Below are 18,770 nucleotides of genomic sequence, written 5' to 3'. Positions count from 1 at the left end.
AAAGTGGCTTTTTTCACCAAATTTGAGTTTTGGTCTTATGATTATTTATCTTTCATCAGGACCCTGTCTCAGTTTCATTCTAAATTGTGCTATGAAGAGGTGATATAGCTAGTTAACCTGACTGGGCGTTATCTTACGTGGCTGTAGTTCTCTGGAAAAGTGTGTTTGACTTCTGATAGGATGTTAATTAGCTTGGCTAGGGGCTACATTAAAAAAAGAAAAAGGAGTTCCTGTCCTGGCTCAGCAGTTAATGAACCCAACTAGGATCCATGAGGATGCGGGTTCGATCCCTGGCCTTGCTCAGTGGGTTAAGGATCTGGCGTTGCCTTGAGCTGTGGTGTAGGTCGCACATGCCGCTCAGATTCTGAGTTGCTGTGGCTGTGGTGTAGGCCGGCAGCTGTAGCTCTGATTCGACCCCTAGCCTAGGAACCTCCAAATGCCTCAAGTGCGGCCCTAACAAAGAAAAATAAAAACAAACAAACCAAAAAATCCCTTAAGCACAGCAAAAGTTTTGCTCTGAGGGGGAAGCAAAATGCCCAGATTATGAAGCAAGAGGCATGCTTGCTCTTTGCTTTTTGATACAGGAGACATTTAACCTGCATGTCTTGACCCCAACTTTCTACTAAGTTGATTCATAGCTTCCAAAGTGTTATTTGTCAAGGGCAATTAAAGTTGAACTGCATGCTTAAGCAGACAAACAAAACCAGAATACTCCCACAGTTTTCTGGCTTGACTTCTTTTACCTGGTTCAATGTCGAGAGAGTTGCTGTCTATTTCCAGGTCAAGTTGTTGAGCTGCTGCGGAACGGAAATCCTCCAAGACACCTCGCACAGCCTTGGTGAGGTTATACGGCACCGACTTAGCAAACCTCATCTTGCTATTTACGATTACGCTCCCATTTCTGAAGTTTAGGATTTCAAGTTGCTTAAAACCCGTCAGGTTGGACCGCAGGTATGGAACCAGCTGCATAAGTAAAAGATGGTTTACTCTTAACTGTGTCCTAAGTGCTTAGCGGCTGCTAATTCCATTTCTACCCACATTCCATTAGTTGAGGCAGACATTTCAGTTCCTCTTTTTCTATGTTTGTGTTTGGATTTCCTGTGAGACCAGAACACCACTGATAGGGATGAGGTGGGCACAGGTAAAGGATCATAGGTAGAGAGGGAAACCTAGGGGATGTTGGGAGATCACCATCAGTTAATAAATTGCTCAAAAAAGCCATCATAACACAGCAGGCTTGCTTGATTTGTGGAAGTTCAAGAAGTGCCTCAGGTCATTGGGTGGGGACTGGGATGAGGCCTGCCTTCAGGTTCAGTAGTTTGAGGACCACTCTTCAGCTGACTGGATACTAAGGAGGAGCTACTACTCCCAGAAAGGAAGAGGCGGGCTTTTCTAACCCCCACTCCCCTTGGATAATAAAACTGTGGCCCACCTGATCCTCAGGACAGGGCTTCCTTGCCTGCCTGCTTGCATATCTCACAAGCATCCTATCTTAATAATCTATTTCTTGTCTATCACTTTGTCTCTTGATGAATTTCTTCTGCGAGGACGCATGAATAACCTACCCCTCAGTAAGTCCAGATACCTGGTGAGTGATTCTAATTTAAAACTGTGGGTTCAAGTCCCAATCTGGGTTTAGGCTGGGTTTGAGTCCTGGCACATGGGTTCAAGTCCCTGTCTGTGTTCTGGCTAGGTTCAGGCTGTTAGTGCTGTCAGTCTTGCCACTATTTGATAATCTATTTGCAGTGATTATGTCCTGTATTTCCACTCGTTTATCTATGTGGTGAGATGAATGGTCAGTGATTTTCTTCATGACAAATTGTGATAACAGAGAATTAAAAAAAAAAAAAAAACCATAAAAACTAGGTCAATGCTATCAGCCAAGCAAGGATGGCAAGTTCTGTTATTAAAACAAAACAGAACAAAATGAAACAAATAAAAAAAACAAGTAAAAAAACATGTTCAGGAGTTCCCATCATGGCTCAGTGGTAACAAACCTGAATTGTATCCATGAGAATGAGGGTTCGATCCCTGGCCTTGCTCAGTAGGTTAAGGATCCAGTGCTGCTGTGAGCTGTGGTGTAGATCGCAGACACTGCTTGAATCCTACGTTGCTATTGCTGTGGCTGTGGCGTCGGCTGGGGGCTTCAGCTCTGATTAGATCCCTAGCCTGGGAACTTCCATATGCTGAGGGTGTGGACCTAAAAAGACAAAAAGACAAAAAAACCCCCCACATGTTCCAAACTGAGCCCAGCTGCAGATTGGCCTGCACCTAGTATATGGGACTTCCTTGCAAAGCAACCATTTTGAAATTACCTCTTAAAATAAACAAATACCATATGATATCACTTATTTGTAGAATCTAAAATATGACACAAATGAACCTATCTACAATAGAAATAGACTCACAGACATAGAGAGCAGACTTGTGGTCATCAAGGGTAGGGAGAGGGAATGGGATGGACTGGGAGTTTGGGTTAGTAGATGCAAACAATTACATTTACAATGGACAAGCAATGAGGTCCTACTGTACAGCACAGGGAACCATGTCCAATCTCTTGGGTTGGAACATGATGGAAGATAGTATGAAAAAAAAAAGAATGTACATATATGTACAACTGGGTCACTTTGTTTTACAACAGAAATTGAAGAAACATTGTAAATCAACTAAGCTTTAAACAAAATGAAAAAGAAAAAAGAAAGATATATCAAGCTAAATAAAAGAATGAAAAGAAAAACAACAGTGTAAATGTCAGATTGTCTGTCTGTGCGGGAGGTTTTTCATCCACACAAACGGTGGAAATAGCAGAGAACTTAGCAGTCAGGATATTAGGAACAGTCACTAACTAATGGTAAGACCTTTATTTAGCCCTTTAGCTACTGTGTTGTACCTTAGTGTTCTTACCTGAATTGTGAAGGAGAAGAAAAAGTGGTTCCCTAAGGACTGTGCCCAAACTCTACTCATCATCTCCCAAGCACGCCCCAGGGAATTTTGCTTCTGGTTCCCTGCCTGCCTCTGCGCACCACAGCCATCCTTTCAGGGCCAGGAACAGGGCAGTCATCTTGGCCCTGAAAGTGAGCTCTCTCTTTCATGAACCGACACCTAGCAAACCAGAGGGGATGCAGACACAAGCTACAACCTCCCAAGCTTGTCCTTGACCTGCTGTTTTTGGTCCCTGCCCCTCCCCCACTGGAATTTTGACTCTGACCCAGACTCACATGTTAGGGGCCCCCCCCCCAGTAACCTCTGTCCCCACAAAGTTATTGTGAAGGTAAAATGAGATTTTATACTGTGTGGAACTTCTTTTTTCAGCCTGCTCTCTCTTGTTTTCTCCTATCTACTTTGACTAGGCTTATTCTTTGTGTGTGTGTGTGTGTGTGTGTGTGTTTTATTTTTAAGGCGGCACTTGTGGCATATGAAGCCCAGCCACAGACTGGCCTGCAGGAGACTCCAGGCTAGGAGTCTAATTAGAGCTGTAGCTGCCAGTCTACACCACAGCCACAGCAATGCAGGATCCAAGCCGAGTCTGACCTATACCACAGTTCACCGCAACGCTGGATTCTTAACCCACCGAGCAAGGCCAGGGAACGAAACTGTGTTCTCATTGATACCAGTTGGGTTTGTTACTGCTGAGCCACAATGGGAACTCCTCTTTGTGTCTTAACAGTACTTTGACCTCTGGTGGAAATTCCTTGTCCTCACCTAGTGTGCAGACAACCACCTGGTCCCTTCTCCCACATCCAGTCTCTTCTTCAAGAGAAAGAGGCTTCCAGCTAGAGGAGCCACCACATTTCCCAGCCTCCCTTGCAGCAAGGTGTAGCCATGTGACCAGTTCCCACCAATCAGATATGAGAGGAAGAGATGTGGGCAACTTTGGTACCACTTGCTTAGGATCTTGCTTGCCCCAGGCTTCTTCTCTTTCCCCAAAGGGATGTACCAGTGACCCAGCTTTGACTGCATGAGGAAACACCCCTGGGCTGGCAGATTTATAAGGTGGAGGGAGTGTGAGTCCCTGGCTGATCTTGCAGAACTGAGTTGTCCCACCCATCAAGTGAAAGAGAAATAAACGTGTATTCTATTTGAGATCCTGTATTCTTTTTTTTTTTGGCAGAAGTTCTGGGGCCAGGGATTGAGCCTGCACCACAGCAGTGACTTTATCTGCAGCAGTGACAATGTCAGATCCTTAACCTGCTAAGCCACCCGGGAACTTCAAGTTACTCTATCTTGATTTTTCATTATGGCAGCCTAGCATGTACCCTAATTAATACACCTGAGCTTGGAGTTCCCACTGTGGCTCAAAGAGTTTGATCCCTGGCCTTCCTCCATGGGTTAAGGATCTGGCATTGCCCTGAGTTGTGGTGAAAGTCCCAGACTCAGCGTGGATCCTGCATTGCTGTGGCTCTGGTGTAGGCCAGCAGCTATAGCTCTGATTTGACCTCTATCCTGGGAACTTCCATATGCCCTCCCTATGTGGCCGTAAAAACAACAACAACAACAACAACAACAAAAACTGGAAAAAAAACCCAGGTAAAATTGTGTGCTATCTCTTCCCTCCCCCAAGAGAGGCGAGTAGATAATGGGGCAGCCTTAAAGAACAGAGCCCCAGGGCACCATGCCTGGGTGCTTTTTGTTTTTTGTTTGTTTTTAGGGCCTTGCTGCAGCATATGGAAGTTTCCGCTGTGCCACGAAAGGAACTCATTTTATGTAGTTTTAATTTACTGAATAATTTAACTTATATGAGGCTTACAAATACTTTTTCCTGTTATTTTTAGAAATTCTGTAATCTTTGTGATATGCACTGTGTACTTTAATTGGCTGTAACTGTGTAGAGGTTCATAGTTCAGCATTCCTCACTGTGTATGTATTTCTCTTTTTCTTTTTTTGCTTTTTAGGGCTTCACCACAGCATATGGGGTTTCTCAGACTAGGGGGCCAGTTGCAGCTACAGGTCCTGGCCTATGCCACAGCCACAGCAACGTGGGATCTGAGCCACGTCTGTGACCTACACCACAGCTCATGGCAATGCCAGATCCTTAACCCACTAAGCGAGGCCAGGGATTGAACCTGCAACCTATGGTTCTTTGATTCGTTTCCGATGCACCATGATGGGAACTCCTGTGTACGTATTTCTTTTTTCTTTTTTTTTTTGTATGTGTATGTATTTCTTATTGGACATTTATCAGACATGTACAATCAACATAAACGTGTGAGTTTGGGGGGTGTTTTATAATCAAAGTTATATGCCATCATGGTTATCTTCTCACTGTTTTGGTTAGAGCTTGGGATGCTAAGCCATTTAGTTTTTTTTTTTTTTTTTTTTTGCCAGAACTTTAGGGGAATTAAAAAAGTTCTCACACTGGAACTATTTGCCTCATTTGTGCTGGACCATTTTAGCCTTGAACGCTTTTGTCGGATGGCTGGAAAACAGCATATGGCTTTATAATTTAGGAAAAGTCTGCTTATGTTGTTTATATATTCCCAGTTCGGTCCTGCGGGCTGTGTATTATTCCTCGGAAAATTAACTAGGAGGCGCTGTAGTGAAATGATCTTAAGGATAGGTTTGTCCTCATGAGGCTGGTCCACCACAGACCTGCCTTTTGGACCTGAATCCATCTCAACACTCTAGCTGAACATCACGGGCAACAGAGGTTTGACTCTTTCAACCATTGCATTGCTGGAGATAGCCAAGCATTCTATTATAAAGTAATAACAAGAAAGAAAGGATGCACACTGGTAAGCCATAGCCACTCACCAGCTGTGTGAATCGTTGCTCTAGAGCCTGATACTCGAGTGAGCTCTTGTTGAAGAGGTCAGTGGAGAAGGGCATGTTGGCCACACGCAGACTGAAGAACACGACAAGCTCTCGGCCCCTGGTGGCCATGGTCACGGCGCTGGTGGTGATGTACTGTGCATTGGGGTCAGAGGTGGTGTCTTCCAGGAAATGATCCGGCGTGGAAACATATCCACTGAATCCTGGGACCTCCAGGGAGGTGGGAGAGCTAGCGAGAGCCATTTCATCTAAGTCTCTGACTGGACCTTGGCTGCTGGTACTTAACCAGCTGTCTGAAGATGCAGGCAAATGGGAAATTTCCGGAGCCAAGTGGCTGATGGCAGAATAATCATCAGTGGGGATGCTTAGTCGTGGGATTAGTACTGTCTCGTCAATGGACATTATGTCTGTGGCACTCTGATCAGGCGGAGAGAAGATGCTCAGTGTAGTAAAGGAAGGCAGAGTTTCTGACGGGGAGGTGGAGGCCCCAGCAGATGGAGACCAAGAACCGTCTGTGGAGGAAGCTCCTGGACCAATTCATTATGTCCCAGCATATCCCCAAAGAATAGAAAGCAAAAAAGAAAACCGAAAGTTAAAATTAATTTTTGAAAAATAGCATTTGACTTGACTATTTTAATACCATGTTTTAAACAACAAATTGGAAAAAACAAGAACCTCCACATGGGTCCAGAAAGGCAGGCAGTCCTGTATGCAAACCTAGGGAGACAGTGGGTGAATCACAATGCACCTTTTATTCAGGCCCAATACTTCTGGACATGAGACAGTAAAAGAGCACCAACTGCCCAGAATTTCAGGAATTACTGCCCAGCGAGACAGCACATGAGGGACCAGGTGGTAAAAACTGACTAGGTCAGCAGGTGGCGCCAAACTGCAGATGGTGTTGGAATAGAACACTTCCATCCCCATCTGGTCCTCCCAGCCAATTAGCTGTGCAGTTTTGGCCCAGAAATTTTATCCACCTTCCAATCACGCCATCCTAAATTGTATGCAATTGGATTTGGGGGGAATTTCAGTGATCACATTTTGGTCGTTTCACCAATTAAAAAATTTGAATTATGATTTTCCAAAATTGGATAATCTGACTGAATCACTTGCCTATTTGCAAAATGATCTGGGGAGGGTGAAGGTGTGGGTTACTCAGATAATTAGAACTTTGTCTTGCTGGTACAACTAAATATTTAATAACATTTAAAGGTGTTTTCATTCCTACATGATTATACCATGATCATTTCTGCAACCATTTTGCATTGCTTTCTTAAGTACATACTGAGGTACTGAAGTTCACCCCCCCTTTGGTGGAAAATTAAAATCAATAAGTACTTATAAACTAATAAAGTGGTTCTATGAATTTTCAGATAAAGAGATTGGCAGGTTATTAGAAGTCCAATAAACCTAAATCCGGAGCCACTGACAATATTTAAGGCATCAGGTAGATCAAAACAGGGAGCTTTCTGTGCTGGCTGTGGTGGCATTTTGGCAAGCATGTAGGAAAGCTGTGCTCAAATCCAAATGCTAAGCATGATGAATAGACTGTCTGGATGTAGACATAATCTTTGGATTCTCTGTCAGCTAATTTACTAGAGTGCAGTCACCCAAACTGAAATTCCAAGTGATAAACAGCTTTGAAAAGTAGAATCATATTACTTTTATTAGTTTCTTAAAATAAAACCTGCCTGTGGTGTGTGGTAACCAGATTTCAGAGATGCCCTCTCTCTTCTCTTTACCTTGGGAGGGTGCCTATGTGTGTCTCCTTATAATTCACTTAACTATCGGACTATCAGCATTTCCTAACATATGAGATCTCTCTGGATATTCACCTGTAGTTTTATTCAGCTCTCCATCGTCATGAATTAAATGTCTGCATCCTTCCCAAACTCATATGTTTAAGTCCTCATCTCCAAGGTGAAAGCATTTGGAGGTGGGGGTCTTTGGGAGATGATTAGGTCCTGAGAGTGGGGCTGTGGTGAATGGGATTCATGTTCTTAGAAATAAGAAGAGACAGCAGAAACACAGCCCTTCTCTGCCATGTGGAGATACAGCAAGAAGGAATCTTTGTGCTAACCAGGAAAAGAGCCCTGACCAGGACCTGAATCCGCTGGTAATTCATTCTTGGATTTTCCAGCCTCCGAAACTGCAAGGAATACATTTCTGCTGTTGAAACCACCCAGTCTATGAGGTTTTGTTATAGTGACCCGAGCTGTCTAACACACCCTTGGAGGGATCAGGGCTGAGAAACTGAAGACCTCGCATACTATCAGTGATCTGATTTGACTTCTTTGTACTATGGGGAAATGCATGTGAATCTGTGTTCTTATGGTGGTATCTTTGCACTTTATGAGAAGATCAAGTTGGGGAAGAAGTCCAATGACAGGTGTCTTCACTCTGCTCTAGGCCAACACCCATTACTCACACCTTGCTCACTATAGGGACTTTAGTCAGATTAAAGCAGCTTGTTGCTTTATGTCATCAACCAGCAAAAATGGATTCATGTCTCTTTCCCTTGTGGCATCTTCACCTTCACATTCACATTCACCATAAACCCATCCAAGTTATTTCACTGGTAGAACAGTTGGTTATTTAAAGGTAGGGGTGCTAGATAAAATACAATGTTCCTATTGAAACATACCTATAGTAAAACATGGTTGTTTATCTTAAATTCAGATTTTAATTGGGTATCTTGTATTTTTCTTTGCTGAATCTAGAAGCCCTACTTAAGTGTGATTATTATTATTATTATTATTATTATTATTATTATTTTGCTTTTTAGGGCCACACTCGCAGCATATGGAAGTTCCCATGTTAGGGGTCCAATCAGAGCTTCAGGGCTATTCCACAGCCACAGCAATGTGGGATCTGAGCCACATCTGTGGCCTATACCACAGTTCACAGCAATGCTGGATCCTAAACCCACTGAACAAGGCCGGGGATTGAACCCACATCCTCATGGATACTAGTCAGGTTGGTAACCTTTGGAACCACAATGGGAACTCCCTTAAATGTGGTTTTAAAAATTCCTTGTTCTCTCTCTTGCCTTGATTTTTTTTTTTTTTTTCTGTCTTTTGAAGGCCGCACCCACAGTGTATGGAGCTTCCCAGACTAGAGGTTGAATAGGAGCTGCAGCTGCCTGCTATGCCACAGCCACAGCAATGTGGGATCCAAGCCAGTCTGCGACTTACACCACAGCTCACGGCAACGCTGGATACTTGACCCACAGGATTGAACCTGTGTCCTAATGGATGCCAGTCAAATTTGTTTCTGCTGAGCCACGATAGGAACTCCCTCTCTTGCTTTGATATTGAAACTACTAAGTGAATTCCTTCAAAATAAAAATATCATCCAAACCTTACCACCACTTATAAACATTTTCTAAATAATTATGGTTGTTTTTTTTTTTTTTGTTTTTTTTTTGTCTTTTTGACATTTCTTGGGCTCCTCCCCAGGGCATATGGAGTTTCCCAGGCTAGGAGTCAAATCGGAGCTGTATGACTGGGTCACTGTGCTGTACAGAAAAAATTGGCACAATATTGTAAATCAATTATACTTTAATTAAAAAAAATTAGGAGTTCCCGTCGTGGCGCAGTGGTTAACGAATCCGACTAGGAACCATGAGGTTGCGGGTTCGATCCCTGGCCTTGCTCAGTGGGTTAAGGATCCGTTGTTGCCATGAGCTGTGGTGTAGGTTGCAGACGCGGCTCGGATCCTGCGTTGCTGTGGCTCTGGTGTAGGCCAGTGGCTACAGCTCCGATTGGACCCCTAGCCTGGGAAACTCCATATGCCGCGGGAGAGGCCCAAGAAATAGCAAAAAGACAAAATAAATAAATAAATAAATAAATAAATAAATAAAAAAATAAAATAAAAAAAAAATTAAAAACAAAAGGTCCACGATCTCCTTTAGATCTTCAGGGGAACCGACTAGCAAGTTCTTTATTCTCTTTATTGATCAACACATCCATTCTTATTTATCATAAAAAAGGTTATCTTCCTTTTTGGTATATTGTTGAAATAGAACATATGTGCTTATTGTTCATTGGCTCACCAAGGAGATATTGATAGCCTACTATGTGCCAGGCACTATTCCAGGTACTGAGATACATCAGTGAACAAAACAGATGAAAGTTTCTGGCCCCAAGGAGGTTACCATCTAGTGGAGGAAGACAAAATAAAGTAAAATACACTGGGTGGTGATAAGAGTCAATGACGTAAAATGAGGCAGGAAAGAAGATGGGAATGCCGGGTTTGCAATTTTCTATGGGTGGTCACTGAGAATACACTATGTATGTGAGCAAGACCTGAAGGAGGTGAGAGTTTGGCGAATGCAAACAAAAAAGCCAAAGGAAGGAGATCTTTCACATTCTAGGAACAGCTAGCTGGGAGGGCAGCATGGTCAGAGGAAAGTTCTATACTATCAGTCAAGTATGAGGGTAACTCCTCCCATGTTGTTGGTGGGAATGTAAATTGGTGCAGCCACTATAGAGGACAGTATAGAGGTTTTTTAAAAAAAGCTAAAAATAGAGCTACCATATGATACTGCAATCCTACTCCTGGGCATCTATCCAGAGAAAACATAGGATGCATTCACCCCTATGTTCATTGCAGCACTGTTCACAACAGTCAAGACATGGAAACAACCTAAATGTCCATCAGCAGAGGAATGGATAAAGAAGTAACAATGGAATATTAGCCATAAAAAACAATGAAACAATGTCATTGGTAGCAACATGGATGGACTGAGAGATTATCATACTAAGTTAGTTAGAAAGAGAAAGACAAACATCATATGATATCACTTATACATGGAATCTGAAATATGGCATAAATGAACTTATCTACAAAACAGAGACAGACTCACAGACAGAGATTTGTAGTTTCCAAGGGAGAGGTGGGTGGGGGAGGGGTAGATTGGGAGTTTGGGATTAGCAGATGCAAACTATTATAGATAGGATGGATAAACAACAAAGTCCTACTGTAGAGCATAGGCAACTATATTCAATATCCTGTAATAAACCATAATGGTGTATATATATAAAACTGAATCATTTTGCTGTATAGCAGAAATTAATACAACATTGTAAATCAACTATACTTCAATAAAATAAAATTTTTCAAAAAGTGTGAGGGTGGCATTCCCATCGTGGCTCAGCAGAAATGAATCCAAATAGTATCTGTGAGGATACCAGTTCTATCCCTGGCCTCACTCAGTGAGTTGGGGATCCAGTGTTGCCATGAGTTGTGGTGTAGGTCAAAGACATGGCTCAGATCCTGTGTTGCTGTGGCTTTGGTGTAGGCTAGCAGCTATAGCTCTGATTCGATTCTACCCCTAGCCTGGGAACCTCCATATGCCACAGGTGAGGCACTAAAAACCAAGAAAAAAAAAATGTGTGAATGTGACTAAGGATTTTTTTTAAGGCTGCATCCTGGGCATATGGAAGTTCCTAGGCTAGGGGTCGAATTAGAGCTGCGTCTGCAACCTACACCACAGTTAACTGCAATGCCATATCTTTAACCCACTGAATGAGGCCAGGGATTGAATCGCCATACCCATGGATATTAGTCAGATTCTTAACCCACTGAGCCACAATGGGGACTCCTAAAGATATTTAAAACACATAAAATCTTAAAAAATTCGTCCCAGCCACCTTTTCTTAGGATGTGTTTACCTAAAATATCGATAGGTTAAACCAAGAAGTAGGAAGTCTTGAGATACTAAACAAAAGTTATAAAATCCCCAGGAAGATGGTAAAGGAGTCTCTCAGTGAGATAGGTAGGTATTCCATGTGTAAAAGGCAGCTAGGCACATGGGATGCTTCTATCAACTTTTTTTTTTTTTTTTTTTTTTTTTTTAACTTGACAAAACTACTACAGGATGTGCCCCGTACAAGAAAGTAAATTCAGAGAGAGGAAGCCCCAGCTCCAGGGACCAGGGAATCCAACTCAGGAGTAAGGCCAAGGAAATTCTAAGGATGACAGCAAATAGAAGTCCCACTGTCCCAAATGCCTAGAAAGTAGCTGACCAGGGGGAAAAGAGGACATCGCTAAAAAACAGAAGTGATAAGTTCAGAATCAGAAGTGAGGTAGAAAATCATACTGGAAAATTTGTGAAGAATTGGCAATAAGTACAAAGAACATTAAGGGAAAAAAAAATCAAAGAAAACATTAATTCCAGGAAAACAGAAAGTAAACATATTTAGAGGAAATAGGTCAGCTGTTAATACATTATTTGGACACTGATTATTGATTCAATAACAATTATCATCGTATTGACAGAGGATGGTATTGTAAGAAACTTAAATCCTTACTTGCAATAATAGGAAGTCAGTAAATAATATATAAAACAGATGACTCAAAGGATATACATTATTTAAAAATACGGCAAGAATAAATAGCTAACTCAGATAAAAGGAGGACTTCCTATAAGTGAGTCTGCACAATGGGGAGTGTGAGATAGCAAAATGCTCTATTTTCCAGAATACTTTAATATGATTTGGCTTTAGAAAAAGTAAAGTTTGGGAGTTCCCTTCATGGCTCAGTGGTTAAAGAACCCAATTAGTATCCATGAGGATGTGGGTTCGATCCCTGGCCTTGGTCAGTGGGTTAAGGATCCGGTGTTGCTGTGAGCTGTGGTGCAGGTCGCAAATGCAGCTCGGACCCCGAGTTGCTGTGGCTGTGGCATAGGCTGGATGCTATAGCTCAATTCGGACTCCTGGCCTGGGAACTTCCATGTGCCTCGGGTGCAGCCCTAAAAATAAATAAATAAATAAATAAAATTTTGTTTGTTTTTTTTTTTTTTGTGTGTGTGTATGTATCTCTTTAGGGCTACACCCAAGGTATATGGACGGTCCCAGGCTAGGGGTCAAATCGGAGCTGTAGCTGCTGGCCTACACCACAGCTCACAGCAATGCTAGATCCTTAACTCACTGAGCAAGGCCAGGGATCAAACCTGTGTCCTCATAGATACTAGCCAGATTCATTTCAACTGAGCCACAATGGGAACTCCTAAAGTTTTTAAAAAGTTAAAAAAATTTATTATAGTTGATTTATAATGTTCTGTCAATTTCTGCTGTACAGCAAAGTGATCCAGTCACACACATGTGATCCAGTCACACACATGTGACTAGATAAACTTTCCTGTGCTATTCAGCAGGCTCTCACTGCTTATCCACTCCAAACACAATAGTTTGCGTCTACTAACCCCAAACTCCTAGTCCATCCCACTCCCTCCCATGACGACCACAAGTCTGTTCCCATGTCCATGGGTTTGTTTTCTGCAGATGGGTTCATTTGTGCCATATGTTAGATTCCAGATATAAGTGATATCACATGGTATTTGCCTTTCTCTTCCCGATTTAGAAAAAGTAAACTTTTTGAGACAATTGAACATTGCAGTTCTAATAGTTGGGCATCAGTGAAAATGGAGGAAAAAAGAAACCCCAAAAGTCAAGCTGTCCTTCACATTTGAAAGTTACAGGGAGTAAATAGCTAAGATACAATAAAAAAATTATGTGTTTGGCTCTGCCTTTGGTTCCTGATGCAGAGCTTCTGCATTTCTGACCCTTAGGCCACAGCTGGAAAAGTACCTCTTCAAACTTGTTCCAGTGAGAAACAGGGAGCCGTGCATTTCTGCCTGCTCCCTTGGTGGGAAACCTGGGGGAAAAGGCCATAGGAAGTCCTTGGTGCCCATTTAAAACTGTCTCTTTCTCTCTCTCTCTCTCTCTCTTTTTTTTTTTTTTTGGATTTTTAGGGCCGAACCCACCACATACAGAGGTTCCCAGGCTAGGGGTCGAATTGGAGCTGTAACCGCTGGCCTATACAACAGTCACAGCACTGCCAGATCCAATTTTTAGTTGGTTGATCAGAAGTACGAGTGACAGCCTGGGGCTGGTGACGGGCATCTGAAGGGGGCACAGTCTTGTGACCTAAGCTCTTTACCTGTGGGATCCATACCAACTCCGGGTGCTTATGTCATAATTAAATCAGCTGAGGTCTGGAGAGTGGAGAGTTGGTTGATGGGGGAAAACACTTGCTTCATTTGATATCAGAAGTGCTGTGAATAGAGAAATAGTTTTTCCTTTTAGGAGCCAAGCCCTCAGGAGCTTTGATACCCAGGAGTCTTTCCTGAAGCAATTATCTGATGATGCATTCCAGACCAATAAAAGACAAATCAAAACAAAGAATGCAGGAATGCAGTAGCTGTGATAGAAGACTGGAGAGTGAGCCTTAAATCCATTTAAATACGGAAATCTGTCCAAGAAGCCCTGGGAGTTGTGGCTGCAGAATCCATTTTAAATTTATAAACCTCGACAATGTAAAATACTCACCTAATTATCAAGACTTAGGATGTGGGGGAGTGAAGATTGCTGGATTATGACTGTTTTGATAATTTTATCTTTTATAACAGTACATGAAAAGTGCTGCTTAATGTTGATACATACAGTGTACATGATAATGACCTTGGATTAATATTTCAGATAATCTTTCTTCTTAGCCTTTGGGGATCTTTTAAGAGTGAATATTTCATGAAGTAAGGAAATATTTAGCTGAAATTCAGCAATTTCTTGAGTGTCATTTCAATTTCATTTTCTTCCATTAAAGTCAAGTAAAATTAAATGCAGTACATTTTATTAGTGTGGTGTTACAGAAAAATTCCATATTTCTAAAAGCACTTCTATCTGGTCCATCTTTTAAAATGTATTGAGAGATGTCTGGAAAGACATAATATTTAGTTATTTCTGAGTAGCAAAAGTTTAGAATGATGATTTTATTTTTCCTTCTTGGTAATTTTCTTCGTCCTTTAACATTTTAAATAGTAAGTATCATTTAAAAAATAATGGTAATTACTACTTTTTAAAAGTCTAGGAGTTCCCTGGTGGCTCAGTGAGTTAAGGACACATCATTGTCACCACTGTGGCTCGAGTTACTGGTGTGGTGAGAGCTCCATCTCTGGCCCAGGAACTTGCACATGCTGTAGGCATGGCCAAAAAACAAAAAGTCTATTGTTTAGTCTCTCAACATAAACACACAAAATGTTTTTTTGGTGAAGCTTGAGATCACTGAAATCTCCAATATTATCTTTTGTGCACTATGAAATGTATAAATACTAAATATAAAATTACATTTACAGAAATATACAGTTTTAAAAGTTTTTCTTAGAGATGGAATTGCTATTGTGGCTCAGTGGGTTAAGAACCTGACATAGTGTCCATGAGGATACGGCTTTGATCCCTGGCCTCATTCAGTGGGTTAAGGATCCAGCATTGCTGCAAGCTGCAGCCTAGGTCACAGATGTGGTTTGGATCCATTGTTGCTATGGCTGTGTTGTAGGCCTTGCTGCAGCTCCAATTTACCCCTAGCCCAGGAACTTCCATATACCACAGGTGTGGCCCTAAACAAACAAAGAAAAGTTTTTCTTATAGATGTTATTTTTAGATTTTTTTAAACTTCAGATAAAAAGATATCTCCTTGATTATCTGAGGTAAATGTGAAATTTCAAAGTATCTACTCATTAAGTAAAAGTCTTAAGCAAAGTCACCACAGAAATAAAAATATTTTCCTACCAAATCATAGTTATTGTTAACACTAAAACAGTATTTGGATTAAAACTGAAATTGAAAAGAAAATTAATTGCTACCCCCTGGAGGACTTCATTGTTCTTTACTATTTTAGTTAGATGTTTCTATGGGATTATGGCCTCAAAATCTAGTCTTGGAGTCTTGGGAGGCATGGGAAGGAATGGCCTAGGAGTTTGGGATTAGCAGAGGCAAACCATTAGACATGGGATGGATAAACAACAAGGTCCTACTGTATGGTACAGGGAATTATAGTCAGTATCCTGTGATAAACCATAGTGGAAAAGAATATGAAAAAGAATATATATATATATATGTGTGTGTGTGTGTGTGTGTGTATGTATGTGTGTGTGTATATATCTGAATCACTTTGCTGTGCAACAGAAATTAAGATGACTTTGTAAATTAACTATACTTCAGTAAAATAAATTAAAGAATAGAATCTTTAAAAACATTTTTTTTTTTTAGGGTTGTACCTGTGGCACATGTAAATTTCAGGCTAGACGTCAAGTTGGAGCTGCAACTCCTGGCCTATACCACAGCCATAGCAACACCAGATCTGAGCCACATTTGCGACCTATAGCACAGCTCACAGCAACACCAGATCCTTAACCCACTGAGCGAGGCCAGAGATCAAATCCACATCCTCTTGGATACTAGCCAGATTCTTAACCTGCTGAGCCACAACAAGAACTCCAACAGAAAAAAATCTTGACAGGCAGGATTGAGGAGGAAACTAATGTTTATTTGGCATCTGTTATGTTCTAGGTACAGTATAAAGGATACTTAAACTTTTTCTTCATTTACTTTAAGCCATTTTAGGTTTCCACCTGATTTACAGTGTGCAGTCACTACTGATGTCTTCTTAAGTGATTAAAGTGGGTAATTAAGAGAGGTGGCCCAGGGCTAGAAAGAAAAGTGCCCTGGGAGTTCCCACTGTGGCTCAGAGGAAACAAATCCAACTAGTATCATGAGGATGCAGGTAAGATCCCTGGCCCTGCTCAGTGGGTTAGGGATCTGGCATTGCTGTGAACTGTGGTATAGGTTGCAGATGAAGCTCGGATATAGTGTTGCTGTGACTGTGGCATAGGTCAGCAGCTGTAGCTCTGATTCTACTCCTAGCCTGGGAACTTCCATATGCTGTGTGTGCGGCCCTAAATAGAAAAAAAAAAAAAGAAAAATGGCTCTGACCAGTGGTCAGCTTCAGAAAGAACTATACATTTTTCTTCTTCTAAAATCCTCTATCAAGGCAGATTTTTTTTTTTCTCAGTTTAGTTTATTATACTTTTCCTTCACTAAACAAAAATGGCAAATCTGTAATATTAGGCTTAAACCCTGCCTCACATAATGTAAAAACTACAAAGCTCAGAGTCACACTGGATGCCTTTCTCTTTACATTGTAACATGATCTCTAACAGCATTCAATTTAGAATCAAGTGGTAGGCTGGGTTTGGCTCCCAGGGCTGTAGTTGGTCTACCCCTGGCTTATACTTTGCCTGTCTTTGGATTCTCTTTTGAACCAACTGTAACATCTTATTTGTTTCCTCATTAATTAGTAAGTTAGAGGAATCTTTCACATGTGTTCATTTTATATTTATGAGGGTCATGATTTTACACCTTAAAAAAAATTATTTTTTACAATTTGCCAAAGGTGCTGAATGGAATTTTAGGGAGGTCTTGGGAGAATATGAACCAAAAGTCTGGGAGACTCTGTGTTCTGTGCGAATATCAGAATCCTGGGAAATTTTCAGAACTGTATCAGTATGTGGGCCAACTGTATCAGTATGTGGGCCAAGGAATTGATTTAGACAATTAGATCCCTAGGAAAGGGCCTCTGCATTGGTATGTCTGAAAAGCTTTCTAGGTGATTCTAACATGCGGTCAGGATGGAAAATCAGTACATGGGAGGAAATGGCATTTTACAAAAGTGCTTGATACAGCAAAGGCAAATTGTTATCTTAAGAGTCTCATACTCTACTGCCTGAGCTAGCCAGGTGTGCCTCAGGTTGTTATTTTAAGATGCACAGCGTACAATAAATAATAGGTAGAACTCCTGTGATATTAATAACGGATAATATTCTTTTAGTTTAAAGAAAAACAGAAGGATCCAATTACATGGAACAGAAGATGGTAAGATTATGAATTGATTTAATTAATCTCTTAAAGTTTTCTAATTGTTTGGAAATTGTCACATTGAAATTATTACCAAAGACTCAAACATTAATTTTAATTCTTAAAATCTGACTTCATTCCATAAAGAATTCAAGGAAGAATAAAGACCTAATAAAAACCTGTGAAGTGCAGTAATTTTCCACTTCATCCCACTCTATTCTTAGTATTTTGGACGGGAAAACTGAAGAGTCTTTTTTAAGGCAGGAACTCTAAATTTGCCAAATCCCAAAGTTTGGAGTGACTTAATGTGATGGCTTAGCTACGAAATACCAAGTAATTTTATACTTATCTGGTAACTTAGGACTTGCAAAATATTTCTACATATTTTATGCAAAATGATCCTCAGAGGTTTTAATAACTATTATAAGTTGATTACATTGCATACAAATTTGTAATTTGTTGCCATTTCCAAACTAAATCTTTTCCCATCATTTGACTCAAATACTTGCCAAATATGACCTTTCACCTGGGTTTTCCTCTCCTCTTCTTTGCATGTTGTCAGTGTCTTGTCCCTCCCTCCTGACTCTCTGACCTTCACAAGCAGTGCACATTGAAGGCTGCCTTCAAGAGACACATTTTTGTGCTTCCTTCATCTTTCCTTCTGGAGTCCCAGTATAGTCTTTCATTGCCGGCATATTTTGTTACTGCTTTCTTTTCTCTATAGTCATTCTTCATTTCATTTATATCTATTAAATGCTGCCCTCCCCCCCTTGAGAAAGGCAATAGGCATTGCTGTCCCACTTATAGATAAAGAATCGGAGACTGAGAAAACCTAAAAGTCCTACTCAAAATTAACTTATGGCAGGCTAAGCACTAAAGTTCAGTTTTCCTAATGGGTCCATTGTATTTCTACCAAAAACATCCCCAGAAGTTGTTGATGTTTTCCTCTCTGTCAGGGCTTCACTCATTCATTCATGTAGGAATGCTCACATTCACTCAACCAAAACTGCTCATTATCTACCAACTGTCTGGTTCAAAGGCACTGGGGCAGCAAGGATGAACATGATAAATTCAGCCGGTGCCTTAGTGCTGATAGTAGCCATAGCTGACAGATATGGCAATAGCTCTACTTTATTGAGCACCTGCTAGGTATGCATGTTATTGTACCTAAGGGTCACTTCCAAGTTACAACGTACTTTCACCCCACCGGGCAGATAAAGAAACTGAGGCATAGGAAGATGAATGCACTCAATATAATCAGTGATGGGTACTTAATAAGGCTGGCACTGAGGCAATGCACCATGA

At 41.2% G+C, this 18,770-nt stretch overlaps 1 protein-coding gene across 1 annotated transcript in view; it reads right to left on the bottom strand.

The window, feature by feature from the left end:
- IMPG1 (interphotoreceptor matrix proteoglycan 1) overlaps positions 1 to 18,770 on the bottom strand; it is a 150,518-nt gene that overhangs the window by 39,362 nt on the left and 92,386 nt on the right. The window contains exons 13-14 of the mRNA XM_021092283.1: positions 5,752 to 6,296; positions 744 to 963 (exon numbers count right to left, since the gene is read on the bottom strand). Of these exons, the coding sequence (XP_020947942.1) occupies positions 744 to 963; positions 5,752 to 6,296 (765 nt within the window). The remainder of the gene's footprint in view (positions 1 to 743; positions 964 to 5,751; positions 6,297 to 18,770) is intronic.

Source organism: Sus scrofa, chromosome 1 (assembly GCF_000003025.6).
Source record: "Sus scrofa isolate TJ Tabasco breed Duroc chromosome 1, Sscrofa11.1, whole genome shotgun sequence".
Lineage (NCBI taxonomy): Eukaryota > Metazoa > Chordata > Mammalia > Artiodactyla > Suidae > Sus > Sus scrofa.
The sequence above is the reverse complement of the archived record's forward strand: the minus strand, read 5'-3'. Positions and strand labels throughout refer to the sequence as shown.